Here is a 14,157-nt window from a genome sequence, read left to right on the forward strand (position 1 = left end):
CTCGATCTCCTGACCTCATGATCCGCCCGTCTCGGCCTCCCAAAGTGCTGGGATTACAGGCTTGAGCCACCGCGCCCGGCCCCCCTTTTTTCTTTTTGAGACAGAGTTTCGCTATTATTTCCCAGGCGGGAGTGCAACGGCGCAATCTCGGCTCACTGCAACCTCCACCTCCCGGGTTCAAGCGATTCTCCTGCCTCAGCCTCCCAAGTAGCTGGGTTGACAGATTCCCACCACCACACCTGGCTAATTTTTTGTATTTTTAGTAGAGACGGGGTTTCACCATATTGGCCAGGCTGGTCTCAAACTCCTGACCTCAGGTGATCCACCCACCTTGGCCTTCCGAAGTGTTGGGATTACAGGCTTGTTGGGATTACCAAGCCTGGCCAGGAGAAGGGTTTCTGCTGGGCTCAGGCAACAGGTCTTTCAAAGCAGGGTTAGCAGGTAGGACAAAGTGAGAGACAAGCAGAGACAGAAAAATGTCTCATTTTGCTAATGCCCAGTGTAGCACCATTTCCAGTTTTATTCAGTCAGACGTGCTTAAAACAGCAACATAAAACCATAGTCAGCCCTCAATTATCTGTGGGCTTCGCAGCAGATTCGCAGATTCAAACAACCACACGGATAGAAACCTGTGGCTATGGAATGCCAACTGTATGACATAGTTTCATACAAGGGACTTGAGCATCCGTGGATTTTGGTAGTGGTGAGGGTCCTAGAACCAATCTCTTGTGGATAAGAAAGGCTGACTATACATATATGTCCTATTGGCTATTTCTCCTTACAGTAGAGGATACAGCACCTGTAAACTGGAACATTTAATCACCTGCAGACCAGGACACTTACTCACTGCATTTATGCAAGGCCAAGGAATCCCTCTGCCCAAGCTAATTCCAGTTTCACGTCAAGCCTCTACGATCACTCTAAGACCCAGAGGCCCACGCTGTGGATTCGGCTCCCGGGACGCTTTCCCAGGACCACCCACCAGCAGCAGACCAAAAATTCTGTGTTGGAAGGGGGAATGCTGGGCCACAGAATACCTGGGAGGGAGCTGCCAGGAGAGGTGGCCACCAGGCGGCTCTGCAGTGTGTGCAAGGCACTGGGTGCCGTGCTGCTGGAGACCACTGAAGGGGCTGGGCTGGCTGAGACTCCACCTTCAGAAGAACTGGACCTGGAGACAAAGGAAGGAGCTCTGTTATCCAAAGGTCACAGGGCAGCAAGCCCTAGCAACACAGGCAGGGTACAGAGTGGGGCCCAGCAAGGCTTTCAGCAGCAGACACACACCAAGAACCTTCAGCTTCTTTGTTCCACTTTCTGAACCTGGCCTCTAGTCTTCTAAAAGTCCTTACTTACAGGACTTACAGCAAAAGGCAGGGGACACTTTGGAATCTGAAGTAAAAATGAACTCTGGGTTGACCCAAAAGCAAGACAAAGATCCCTATCAGAAGGAGGTCACATTTCCCCAACTGACAGAACCCAGAATCCATCATTTTCCAAAGCACTAAATGAACCAGAAGCAGAGGGAAGGGAAAAAGGAATAGACACAGACGGTCCAACGAACACTCACTTGGCTGTGGTGAGAAGTCCTGTGAGCTCCTTGGCCCCTGCTGAAGCCTGCCCCAGTGTCATGGTGATGGGCTTCCCACCCGCAGCTGCAAACCAGAAAACCCCAAGGCCCCTGGTCAGTCCTATTTGGCCGCTACGTTTCCACGTTCCACAGTTTAGGCTAAATGCAAGATACTATGGACAAGAACTGGAAGAGGAAACAAAATGAACTGTGCTAGCGTAGGGAGAGTTGGGGCTACTTTTTCCTTCTATTTTCTAAACTTCCTGAAATATTCTGTACCTTTAATTGAAGCAAACAAAAAAAGAACAAAATATACGATGCTTTGAACTATGGCACAGCTTCCTCTCGTATTCTGCCTGCTGCCTGGTCCTCATTCAGATGGGCTCACGCCCACTTTACCCACATGTATAGCCTCATGCCTTCTTTGCTCCGGGCATCTCTCCAAACGAAGCAAAGGCTGACATGCTGGTGAGTGGCCACCAAAGGGCAATGCTGCGTGCCTAGGAGAGGTCAGTTCTCATTTAATGTAGCAAAAGAAACTCACCTTCTGGAGCACTTCCTTGGGAAGGAGCACAAGGCCCTCCAGCTGTGTCCCCTTGGGAGATAAGGGACACCTTGATCTTTGGTCGCTTGGAGGTCTTACTGCCAGGAAGGGGACTGGAGGGATGGTGTCGCTTCAGCTGAACCCTAAGATCCTCTTTCTCTCCTTCCTCCGGTGGTTCTGATGAAATGGGAACTAAGAGATGGAGCTGAGTTCAGATCCTCCACAATCCAAAAAAGCCCAACAGACAGTCAATAGCAGCACCAACACAGCCATGTGTAAACACAGGAGAACCACTCTACGTCCAGGGCTACCCCTCAGAGGAGACTGTCCATGCTTCAGGACAACTTCACTCAGGCCCTGCCCGTGGGGGACCCCACTTTGCCCTTCTCAGAGGATGGCTCCCTTCTCATCCCTCATCCCGCACCGGAATCGGAAGGGAAGGGGCCCTGAGTTGGGAGGAATTAAAAGACAGAAGACACCCTGACCCTGCCTAGCCAAGGTCAATAGCAACAACAACAAAAATAGAGGACTCAACACAATAAGTAAACAGTCCTTCCCAGACTCAAAAAGTGTGATCATCTTCCTGTCTCAAGCCCTCCCCACATCATCACACAGCTGGGGACACTACACATTCTACGAGAACTCATGGAGGAGCAGGTCATCCAGTTCTCTCTAAAAAGCAGAGTTTTCCAAAAGGCTCTCAAGAGTCCCACCCTGCCCTAAGAGCCCAGGGTTGAGGATTCCCTTGCCAGACGGAGGCACTGAAGAGGACTGTCACCAGGACTGAAAGCTGGCTATGAGTGGCTACTAGCAGAGAGCACCTCAACCAGGCAACCTCACGGTTCCTCCCCAAAAGTAACAGGGCAACACCGGCCCACGTCACAACCTGGTCCCCAGGTCACGTGTACTAGCACAGACAAAGGCCATCTGTTCACACATGGGCTTCCACTTCCACTGAATCAAACAGGCTCGTCATGGATACAGCCAAGCTTTTTGGACTCAGGTTATCTTTCAAGCTTCCTCAAAGATTCCCTCCTCTTTAAACCCAGAAGTCTACCCTAGTCCTCTTGTAGCATACGGAAGCAAAGACTGGGGTGGGGAGGAAGGCAGCAGTCACATGAGGATGGAGGAGGGGTCCTGGCATGAGGTAACAGTCAGGATATAACCAGCTAGAAGGATTGCTGAGGGGACAGATGCACTGGCTAAAATCAGAGTAGGAAGGAGGGTGGAGGGGAAAGGAGTTTCAGGTTCTATGCTGATATGTGGCTGGTGGGCTTGTAGCCACCAGATAAACACAGAACAAGAGGCAGGGAGAAAAACACACAAGGAAACCGAGACTCACAGGCAATGCCACAGGCATACAAAAAAGCAGCAGAGCCAAGACCACAGTGAAAGAAAGAACCACACTGAGAGACAAAAAAGAAAATACCATAAGAAGCAAACACAAGAATGGAAAAAGGACAAAGACTACAGAGTAAGCAACAGGGGTCAGCAAAACAAAAGAACACAAAGAAAAAGAAAAGAACAGGAGGAAACCAAACTGAGGCAGAAGAGAGGGAGAGATGGAAAATAAATAAGGGGTTGAGGAGCAGAATGCAGTGGACGAGCAGGCAAGGAAGAGTAATACTCACCAAAGAGACAGGAGGAGGTGCCAGGAGGAAGAGCTTTCCTCACCAGCATATTTTGTTTCAGAAAAGCAGCAAACTGTGCTGGAATGAATCAGAAAGAATTACAGAATCACAGCCAGCCAGAGAAGGGAGAAAAAGAGAGGGAGTAAGAAAAGAGGTTGTAGAAAATGGCCAATAGGGGCTCCTTCTGAAATTACTGCATGGCAACCTGACTCTGCCATGGAGTCGGTCTGTAGAAGCATCTAAAACTGACTAGTACTACCTGCCTCATGGGGCTATGCCAAAGCTCAACAAACTACAGCAATGCGAGTGCCATGAAGAAGTCATGGCACACAGCAAAGACTCCATGTAAGTTCGCTATTAGTATTCCCTGTTTGCCCATCAGCTCTGCTAAGCCACGGTTCTAAAGCTGCTACTCTCCCCCATGAAACCCTAGGTCCCCATTTCAAACCCAGCTCGCCAATCAGCCTTCCATACTCCTTAGAGTCTCAACTAATCACCCTCTCCAGAAGCACAGCACATCACCAGCTCTGTCTTCATCAGAAGTGTAAAGACACACTGTCCACAAGGGACTTGGCTCTGGCCACCACTCATGAAGATCCATGGCACAGCATCCACGCAGACCCTCGGGGCCTGGCCTCATTTCTCAACTCCTCCCATCCACTCATACTTCTACTCCTTGTTAGTACTACTCTTACTCTTACAAGCAAACTCACAAGAGGTCTGGGTTTTGGTTCTGATCCTTTGGCTCCACTAAAAGAAACACAGGGAAAGGAAACAGATGAGCCTCCTACCCCTCCACGTCTGTCTGCCAGACAGCCAGCTCTGGCTGCTGCCCCTTCCCAGGCACCCCAATTCCTGAGAAGCTCAGGTGACACATCGTTCAACACCAACGCCCAAGAAGCCTTACCTCAAGGCCACCCAACTGGATCAATGTGGGGGAAGGGGAACAGAGCACTGTTTCTTCTTTCCCTACCCAGTGAACTCTCCCTTTTCTATAGCTCCTTTCATAGCACTTGCAGCTCACCAAACTCTTACTTTCGACTATATGAATACTTCCCAGCCTCATCTGAAACCTGTCTGCAGCGAACCCTGATACACTTCACTGAAAGTCTCAGTGTGAGAATCTTTTTTTTTTTTTGAGACGGAGTCTCGCTCTGTCGCCCAGGCTGGAGTGCAGTGGCCGGATCTCAGCTCACTGCAAGCTCTGCCTCCCGGGTTCACGCCATTCTCCTGCCTCAGCTTCCCGAGTAGCTGGGACTACAGGCGCCCGCCACCTCGCCCGGCTAGTTTTTTTTTGTATTTTAGTAGAGACGGGGTTTCACTGTGTTAGCCAGGATGGTCTCGATCTCCCGACCTCGTGATCCGCCCGTCTCGGCCTCCCAAAGTGCTGGGATTACAGGCTTGAGCCACCGTGCCTAGCCTCAGTGTGAGAATCTTAATGCTTCAAGGGTCAAACAAAGAAAGGGCATGATGGCAAGTGAGTTGCCCTAGAATCTGATTAATAAAATCAATCACCCAATACATATGATCACAGAGCCCTGACTGGAGGAGTGGCTGGCAAGGCAGAAAAAAGTTTAGGCCAATATATACGTTCATAAAGCCTAGCCTCCCCAGAACAGCAAGACAATGCTATAACTAGTGATCACAAAGTCCCACTCACTCAGAGCCTTGCCATTCATTTCAGTAATTAATTTTGAATTTTGCCTGCACAGAAATGTGAGAAAGGGTGCCTCCCATCCGCCTGAAAGAAGCTGTAGATACCAATACTGTGCAGCCGCCGTGTGGTATGAACTCCAGCAGACGGCCCCGGGAGGAGCCCCGGCCAGGTGCCCATACCTTGAGCTTGTTTGTGGGTCAGCACAGCTTCTGTCCGCTGCACATGTCTCTTCAGCAGCTGAGAGCTTCCAATCTGACTGGACTTCTGGGCAGAGGTCACTGCGGTCACTTTGGTCTTGGGACTGGAGGTGGGGCTGCTGGACACACTGGAGAGATCCTGAGTAAGGTGAGAAGGCCAAGAGATGAGCCAATGTTATTAGGATCTGACCACGGGTCAGCACATCCCTCTGGAATTCCCCTTGTAGGAACTCACAGGCCCATGGCACTAACAAGACAGAGGCATCCCCAGGAAGTTAAGGAACCAACTCTGTGGTGCTGATTCCCCAGCAAAAGTAATCCCTCCCTGCTCATACTACCTCTGAGCCTGAGGGTGAGGCGGGCAGCTTGGCAGCTGGGGAGGCAGGTCGACTGCCCCGCTCAGGGACTTCAAAGGCCAAGTCTCTGCGGGCCACATCGCGGGGCTTCTTCTTCTTCTCAGCATCCTGATCCCGAGGTTCAGAGCCCATGTGACCCTCAGCACGAGTGAGCACTCCAGTCAGAAAGTCCACAATCTCATCCTAGTGTAGAGAGGAGCCAATCAAGGCCTTTCAGTTCTCATCTGGAGAATGGGAACCTCTCATATACTTACCAACTAAAAGAGATTCTCCCTCAGCTCTGGCATCTGGATGTGCCAGTCCTTCCCCACTCAAACAAGGCCTGGCGCAAATCCCAGGCTTCTGAGCAACTGTGGTTCGAGAAGACCAGCAAATGCCTCTGTCAGGGGGAGCTCCGGGGTGGTCACACTCCACCACTTTTCCAACACTCTCCCTCCTGATGCTTTGCTTACACTAATCCACCACTCTCATTTTTCTTTGCTTTGCTTATGACTGAGGCCTACCAGAGGCCCCATTGGAGGCGTTCAGAGCCAAAGAGGCCACTACTAGTAAGACCAAACCTACAAGGCTACAGAAAGGCAAGCCTAGCTGAGAAAAGCGCACAAAACAACTGTTTACCTGAATACATCTGTCCACCATGCTCTGAGTCAACCCTTCTGATTTCTTCTTTGCTTTGCTTATTCTAAGAAACAAAATGGATGACATGTTTACTTCTTAATTCCATGGCATCCTATGAAAACAAGAAAGTATTTCTTTTCTGGGCTATTTTCTAGCCCCAGGAGGGCCGTGTTGGCCTTCGGTAACGCAACCTCTCCGAACCTGTTTCTATGTCTGCAAAATGGGGAATCATAACATCTCATTCATGAAGTTGTGGGGATTAAACAAAATAACATATGTAAAGAAACCAAGCACAGTGCCCAGGACAGTCCGCTCCAGAATTCCTATACCTGTAGCTTAATAGATCAACCCTATCCAGAACCCGGGAGGCGGAGGCTGCAGTGAGCTGAGACTGCACCACTGCACTCCAGCCTAGGCAACAGAGCCAGGCGCCACCTCAAAAAACAAAAAACAAACAAACAAACAACAAACAAAAAAAGCTCAAGGTCGTGAAAGACAAAGATGGAGGAACTCTAGCAAATTAAAGGAGACCGAGGAGACATGGCAACTAAATCCAAGTGTGATCCTGGGCTGGATGCTGGACCAGAAAAATGACATTAGGGAAACAACTGATGAAACGTGAGTCTGTAGATTATAGTGTCATGTCGATGTTAATTTCTTGATTTGGGCTATGTAAGATGCTTAACATTTAGAAATCAGGTGAAGGGTATATGGGAATTTTTTTGTACTAGTGTTATAACTTTTTATAAATCTGAAACTTCAAATATTAAAAAGATTTAATGCTGTCTTTTTTTTTTCTTTGAGACACAGTCTTGCACTGCTGCCCAGGCTGGAGCGCAGTGGTATTATCTTGGCTCACTGCAAGCTCCGCCTCCCAGGTTCATGCCATTCTCCTGCCTCAGCCTCCCGAGAAGCTGGGACTACAGGCGCCCACCACCATGCCTGGCTAATTTTTTGTATTTTTAGTAGAGACAGGTTTCACCATGTTAGCCAGGATGGTCGCGATCTCCTTTCCACCCACCTTGGCCTCCCAAAGTGCTGGGATTACAGGCATGAGCCACCACACCTGGCTAATGTTGTCTTTTAACTGAACCAGACTGGTCCGTAGTTACACTGCCAGCTTACAGGCATATCTCTAACACTGTAAAACAGTTCTCTTGCAGCTCTAGGAGAATCTACCCACCTGAGATTGTCATCAGCTCCCCCAACTACCACCAAGCTGTTCTCAGCTCGGATCTTCTCCCGGAAGTCCTCCATGGCTTCAGGGTGACATTGAAGGGAATTCTGACCAATGACAAAGAGGACTGGAGTCTTCATATCCAAGAGGGGATCATCTACATCCTAAAACAGGCATAGGTTTTAGAATCGGCTTCTTCATATTCACAAAGCACTGACCCAGAAACTCCACTAAGAAGGATCAGCTGTACAACTGCAGTCGGCCTCAGCATCAGCTTGGACAAGGTACACACACTCACACTCCCGCCGCCAATGACCCAGCACTTGGCTTTACCACATTCTTACCCCTCTGGGGCCATCCACGGTAAGCAGAGGAAACCCAAGGCAGACAACTGCGGTGACATACTCCATCACTGACACCTGTAAACAACATAACAGTTTGTCTAAAGGTCAACTGAGTTCATGGCACCTCAGCCAACCCAGAATCCAGGAGTGGTCCAGACCCACCAGAGAGTCTCACCTCTTCCTCCCCTGTCCTAATATCCGGGTGCATCTTTTGCCACAATGGCAGCAGTAAGAGCACAAGACACAAGGCATTTCATTCCATAAGCAGCCGCTGCCTAGAGAACGGGGGGGCCCCAAGAGAACCCCAGCAGGTGGCTGAACCACAGGACAGAAGGTTCAATATTCCTACCCTGTCAACTCCCTCAGCTAGAGCCCTCTGGCTCCAGTTGTCTCCACAAATAGGAAATACAGTCAAGGGAACACAATGCTGCCACTCACCCTTAAGTGAAAAAAAATTCTCTCTATTGAACTTAATGGATAGTTACCAGACAGCCTGGATTTCTTGGAGCAACTGCTAGGCCCACCACCCTGGGAGCAGGGACTATAGGGACCTTCTTCCTCTCACAGCTATCACTTGATTGGACTGCATGAAGCAAAATTAAGGCTTTGGACACCTGAGGGACACTTACACAAACTGACAGACATACAAATGTATGTAAAATATGAAAATATTCCTTGATGTCTTGGAAAGGGACTGAAATGAACACAGCATCAAATTCCAGAGCTATTAATATTTGCCAGCTACAATTATTGTTGTTTTTTAGGTGGGAGAACAGTACGGTACTTATGTTTACAGAAAAAAAGGGATCCTTTTATTTTTTCCACAGATATATGCCAATGTGTGTGTGTGTGTGTGTGTGTGTGTGTATGTGTGTGTAAATGCTATGATATTTGGGATTTTTCTTCAAAACAATCTGGGGGAGAAAGAAAATGAGTGAGATGAAACAAGCCCAGCCAAGAGCTGATCACTGGTAATGCTGGGTGAGGATCCTGGGGGTTAATTATACTATACCTGCTTTTATTTCTGCTTAAAGTTTTCCTAAATAAATTAAAAATTGTTTTAATAAAATTTGTCCTCCACAGTTTAAAATGCAATTACATAGGTAAAGTATCTAGTGCAGAGCCTGAAACATAGTAAAGGACTCAATGGTAGCTATCATTAGTGGTATTCCATCCCACAACAACCTCCAAATAAGACAGAAATTACTTACATGACAGGCCACCAAAGCTCCTGTGTTCCAGCCAATCAAGATAATGGGTTTGTGTGGGAAATGGCTGTGAATCTTCATGGGAAGAGAAAGAAGACAGTGAGTACAGGAGGCCAAAGATGGGTGCAGAACAACCCCAGAATGCTGAGTATGCCACAATGCACTGAAACAGGGGCATTCTCACCTCCAGCACTTTGCTTCTCACTGCCCCGATCATATGCTCAAGACACTGTAGAACTCCTACCCCACTGCCATTGTTCAGCAGATGGGTGGCTACAGGGATGACCTGAAGGAAAGAAGTAGCCCCCACACCAGCAGAGGTAAGTTTCAAATCTTTCAATTCTGTTTAACCTACCCCAAACCCTTTCAACCTTGGAATTCCACATGAAAGAAGGGTCAGAGGAGGCTCCACATTCAAGTTATCCATTTTGACCTCCCTCCCACATATTCTTCTCCTCAATTCTCCAAGACTATATTCCCTGCCAGGAGAGAGTTCCTCTTGCCCCTACACATACCTTGCCTAAGCAGGAGAGCTGAGACTGCCAGAAGCGGTGGCGGCGTGAAGCGGGAAACACAGAGCTGGAGGGACCCGAGGAGGCGATGAGAATCAGGGGAGAGCCAGGGAGTTTGCTCTAAAGAGGAAGAATCCCACCCACAAACCAGTGAGTGAGAAGTTTTCTTCCATGAAATTCCAAGTATCACAATACCTTTCTCATCCCAACCAATGCTCCTTTGCTTGTGAAATATGTTAAGCACTATACAAAATAAATTACTAGTAATAGTTAAAGAAGCCGGTCAGCCGCACTGGCTCACACCTGCAATCCCAGCACTCTGGGAGGCTGAGGCAGGCGGATCACCTGAGGTTAGGAGTTTGAGACCAGCCTGGCCAACATGGTGAAATCCTGTCATTACTGAAAACACAAAAATTAGCCAGGCATGGTGGTGCATGCCTGTAATCTCAGCTACTCAGGAAGCTGAGGCAGGAGAACTGCATGAACCTGGGAGGCGGAGGTTGCAATAAGCCAAGATCATGCCACTACACTCTAGCCTGGGCAACAGAGCAAGATTCTGTCTCAAAAAATAATAACAACAAAAAATAGTTAAAGAAGCCATTTATCCTCCTGCCAAGGTTCTAAGGCTTGAGTCTAAAATTTGTATGTGCCATTGTTAAGTCCTGAGCCATCCAACTTACTGGTTTGTTATGAGAAAGCACGCCCACAGCAGGGTCCCAGGGCCTCTTCAGTAGGAGAGACAAGGCCTCAGCTCCTGCAGCCCCAGTCTTCGTGTTAGATGACACAAGCATCCGGTCAATCAAGGTTGGGATCTACAAAGAAGAAAGAGCAAAGCTGATTCCAGTGAAAAGCAGGAGACCTTCCACCACCAGCAATCAAGCAGAAGAGCACGGCCCCACTCTAAGCCAGACAGACTTCAACTAAGCCTCTAAAAACCTCCTCAGGAGCAGCAGTATATATAAACCAACGGGTGAAAAGTATGCTCCCACCATGAAAAGTGAATGGGTACAATCCTTTGGAAAGCAGTCTGGATATGTAGCAAGGGACTTAAATGTACTCTCATCCCTTTTCCAAATGTTTCTACTTCTGAGAACCTTTCCAAAGAAAACGTATCAGAAACAAAAAACACACACAAAAGGATAAGGAGAGTTATGCACAGAGACAAATTAACTATGAACAATAATAAAGTAAAAACAATTTAATATATGTATGTATACGTAAGGGGGTAGTTTAGTCAACTATCTACCTAATTGGATATTAACAATTATTTTCAAATATTTACAAGAATTTATTTATTTATTTATTGAGACAAAGTCTCGCTCTGTCGCCCAGGCTAGAGTGCAGTGGCCTGATCTTGGCTCACTGCCACCTCTCCCTCCTGGGTTTAAGCGATTTCTTGTTTCTCAGCCTCCCAAGTAGCTGAGATTAGAAGCGTGCACCACCATACCCAGTTAATTTTTTGTATTTCTAGTAGAGATGGAGTTTCACCATATTGGTCAGGCTGGTCTGGAACTCCTGACCTCAAATGATCCACCCGCCTCAGCCTCCTAAAGTGCTGGAATTACAGGTGTCAGCCACTGAGCTGACAAGAATACATAATAACATACAGAAATAATTTTGCCAAAATGTTACAGGTAAAATAGAAAATATAAAAATTATCTCTACTCAAAGCTGGGCTCAGTGGCTCATGCCTGTAATCCCAGCACTTTTAGAAGCCAAGGTGGGCAGATCACTTGAGGTCAGGAGTTCGAGATAAGCCTGGCCAACATTGTGAAACCCTGTCTCCACTAAAAATACAAAAATTAGCCAGGCGTGGTGGCACACACTAGTAATCCCAGCTACTCGGGAAGCTGAGGTACGAGAATCACTTGAACCCAGGAGGTGGAGGTTGTGGTGAGCTGAGGTCACGACACTGCACTCCGGCCTGGGCTGCAGAGTGAGACATTGTCTCAAAAAAAAAAAAAAGAAAAAAGAAAACAATTATCTCTACTCAGAAAAAAAGACTATAAGAAAATATGCTGCACACCTGTAGTACCAGCTACTCAGGAGGCTGAGACACAAGAATCACTTAAATCACTTGGCAGAGGTTGCAGTGAGCCAAGAGCGCGCCACTGCACTCCAGCCTGGGCAACAGAGGGAGACTGTCTCAAAAAAAATAAAAAAAAAAAAAAGAAGCCAAAATGTTAGTAATGATCTCTATAGAGTTTATGGGTGACTTTTTCCTTTACAGATTTCTATGTTCCCTAAATTTCCTCAATGAGTATCAGTTGATTTTATAATTTTGTTTAATCTCCATTTTCTTCTAGAGTACTGCCTTCAAGCTGTGGTGTACTAAATAATCCTGTTATTATGTACAAATATATATATCCTGCTATACTATGTACAGTGTACTTTATCTCATGTCTGTTTTTTACCATCTACCAGAAATGTAACATTACAGATGTGCAAATATAGGTTTCAGACATGTTGATGCTTACACTGAGAAGAAATATCTGCGAATTCCATGCTACCCACAAAAGGTCAAAATGACCTAGGGGAAAGGAAAAATGTTTTAATATTACAGGCAGTTTTCAGAAAAACAAAAAGGTTTTGAAAAATTGGAGAATAAAAAGTGCTACGGTTTTGATGCAAGTTGTAAAACTCCAAAAATAGCAGAAGATAAGTTGCTCTTAATTTAAAAACAGAGACACTAAATGGATTTCTATATGAGAAATTAGAGAACTATAACCATTAGACTTTCTCTGTTTAACTCAGGAAACAAATATTCGTGCAACTGCTTTTACAAGGCACGAGGCTAGTACTGCAGAGGAATTTATTCTACAAGAGGTAAAAGACAAACACCCAAATAACGGTGGGGGACGGGAATAGGGAAAGACCGATAACTGCCATGAAAGAAACAGAAGCCCAAACTGCTATGATTCAAACCACCCAACGGAGAAGGAGAAGCTGAGGCAATTTTCATCTAAGATGCAGCACGTGAAATGAGACAGGCTCTTTGGAACAGGCAGGATTCCAACACAAGATGAGAGAAAAGCCTTCCAATCAGAGACACCAGCACGAGGCAAGAACATGCAGAGCTTCGTCCAGGCACATATGGACTAAAGTCAAGGATTCAAGTAAGGAAGGAGGAGGATGTAAAAAGCCAGTAGGAAAGATAAGACCAAACCAAGACCAAACTGCAAAGGATCTTCCCGTTCTTTGTAACTCACTCTAGAACTGTGAGCCACTCAACACTTTGAGGCAAAGGATCTGACCCTGGGTTAAGCTTTATCTAGCAGTACTGTATAGCTATGAAACCAAAAAGGCTTGAAACTTGCTTCCTGTCAACAAGGGATAATCAATAACTGACTTTTCCACTTGGAGCTGGGAAAACCAAGCTTCCCTGGTATTTCCAGCACTGCACTCACTCTCAACAGCTGACTAAAAGGCTAAGGTCTGGACCTTCTCTTTATCATAACGGATCTAATGGTGAAAGTAGCTGGGTGAGGAGCATGATTCCGTCCACCTGCGCTTTCACATCCAGCAGGCACTTTAAAAGTAAAACAATCCTATAATCATTTATATCCTTTGGGAAACAACCAAAGTATTTATTGTGAATCTAAATATAGTCATAGGAAAATAAGAGTCCGAGGGCAGAGGAACCACTGTGGAGAGCACAACCCAGAGAGGATGTTGCCTCAAGTCTGAGGCCCTTGCTCACTGGTGTACCAGCGAGCCTTCCACCACTCCAGCCAACCCACACCATGGCCCAGCAGCATGGGAGGAAAGCACCCAACTATGCATGATGTGGAGTCCCCCAGTGGTCTGCCATGCTCACAGTAACTGACATTCACACAGGATATGTCCAGTCAGTAACTTAAATAGGGCAGCAGTACAAATTCCTCCTTAAAGGGAAATTATGCTGGCCATGGTGAGTGAGGCAGCGTCACCAGAGAACTGAGACCCTGGACACTACCAACACTCATCTCCTACAGTGTATTCACCAATGTTACACTTTTACCGTAGGTAGAATGCTGAGGAGAACATATGTGAAGAGGCCTACAATACTTCTGGGCCACCACTGTCTGGGCCCCATACTCTACCTGCCCACCACTCACCTCCCAGGTCCAGGGTTTCTACTATAGGGGAGCAGTACGGGGGAAAGTCTGGGACTCCCTTTTCATTTGTCTCTTTCTTCACTAGAAAATATACTCCACGGCCAGGCGCAGTGGCTCAAGCCTGTAATCCCAGCACTTTGGGAGGCCAAGATGGGCGGATCACGAGGTCAGGAGATTGAGACCATCCTGGCTAACACGGTGAATCCCCGTCTCTACTAAAAAATACAAAAAACTAGCCGGGCGAGGTGGCGG

At 47.2% G+C, this 14,157-nt stretch overlaps 1 protein-coding gene across 4 annotated transcripts in view; it reads right to left on the reverse strand.

The window, feature by feature from the left end:
• Positions 1–14,157, reverse strand: part of KANSL3 (KAT8 regulatory NSL complex subunit 3) — a 58,475-nt gene that overhangs the window by 10,702 nt on the left and 33,616 nt on the right. For 2 of the 4 annotated variants that reach the window (XR_001003391.1, XM_011956520.1), the window contains exons 6-18: positions 10,489–10,620; positions 9,812–9,928; positions 9,481–9,582; positions 9,300–9,371; positions 8,089–8,163; positions 7,751–7,908; positions 6,568–6,631; positions 5,932–6,132; positions 5,576–5,732; positions 3,740–3,817; positions 2,109–2,300; positions 1,565–1,649; positions 1,038–1,168 (exon numbers count right to left, since the gene is read on the reverse strand). Coding sequence is in view for 3 of the 4 variants with exons in the window: in XM_011956520.1 (XP_011811910.1) it covers positions 1,038–1,168; positions 1,565–1,649; positions 2,109–2,300; positions 3,740–3,817; positions 5,576–5,732; positions 5,932–6,132; positions 6,568–6,631; positions 7,751–7,908; positions 8,089–8,163; positions 9,300–9,371; positions 9,481–9,582; positions 9,812–9,928; positions 10,489–10,620 (1,564 nt within the window). In the remaining variant the exon portion in view is untranslated. The remainder of the gene's footprint in view (positions 1–1,037; positions 1,169–1,564; positions 1,650–2,108; positions 2,301–3,739; positions 3,818–5,575; positions 5,733–5,931; positions 6,133–6,567; positions 6,632–7,750; positions 7,909–8,088; positions 8,164–9,299; positions 9,372–9,480; positions 9,583–9,811; positions 9,929–10,488; positions 10,621–14,157) is intronic. The other 2 variants (XM_011956521.1, XM_011956522.1) reach the window with 1 other exon arrangement.

This window comes from Colobus angolensis, unplaced genomic scaffold (genome assembly GCF_000951035.1).
Source record: "Colobus angolensis palliatus isolate OR3802 unplaced genomic scaffold, Cang.pa_1.0 Scaffold42, whole genome shotgun sequence".
Lineage (NCBI taxonomy): Eukaryota > Metazoa > Chordata > Mammalia > Primates > Cercopithecidae > Colobus > Colobus angolensis.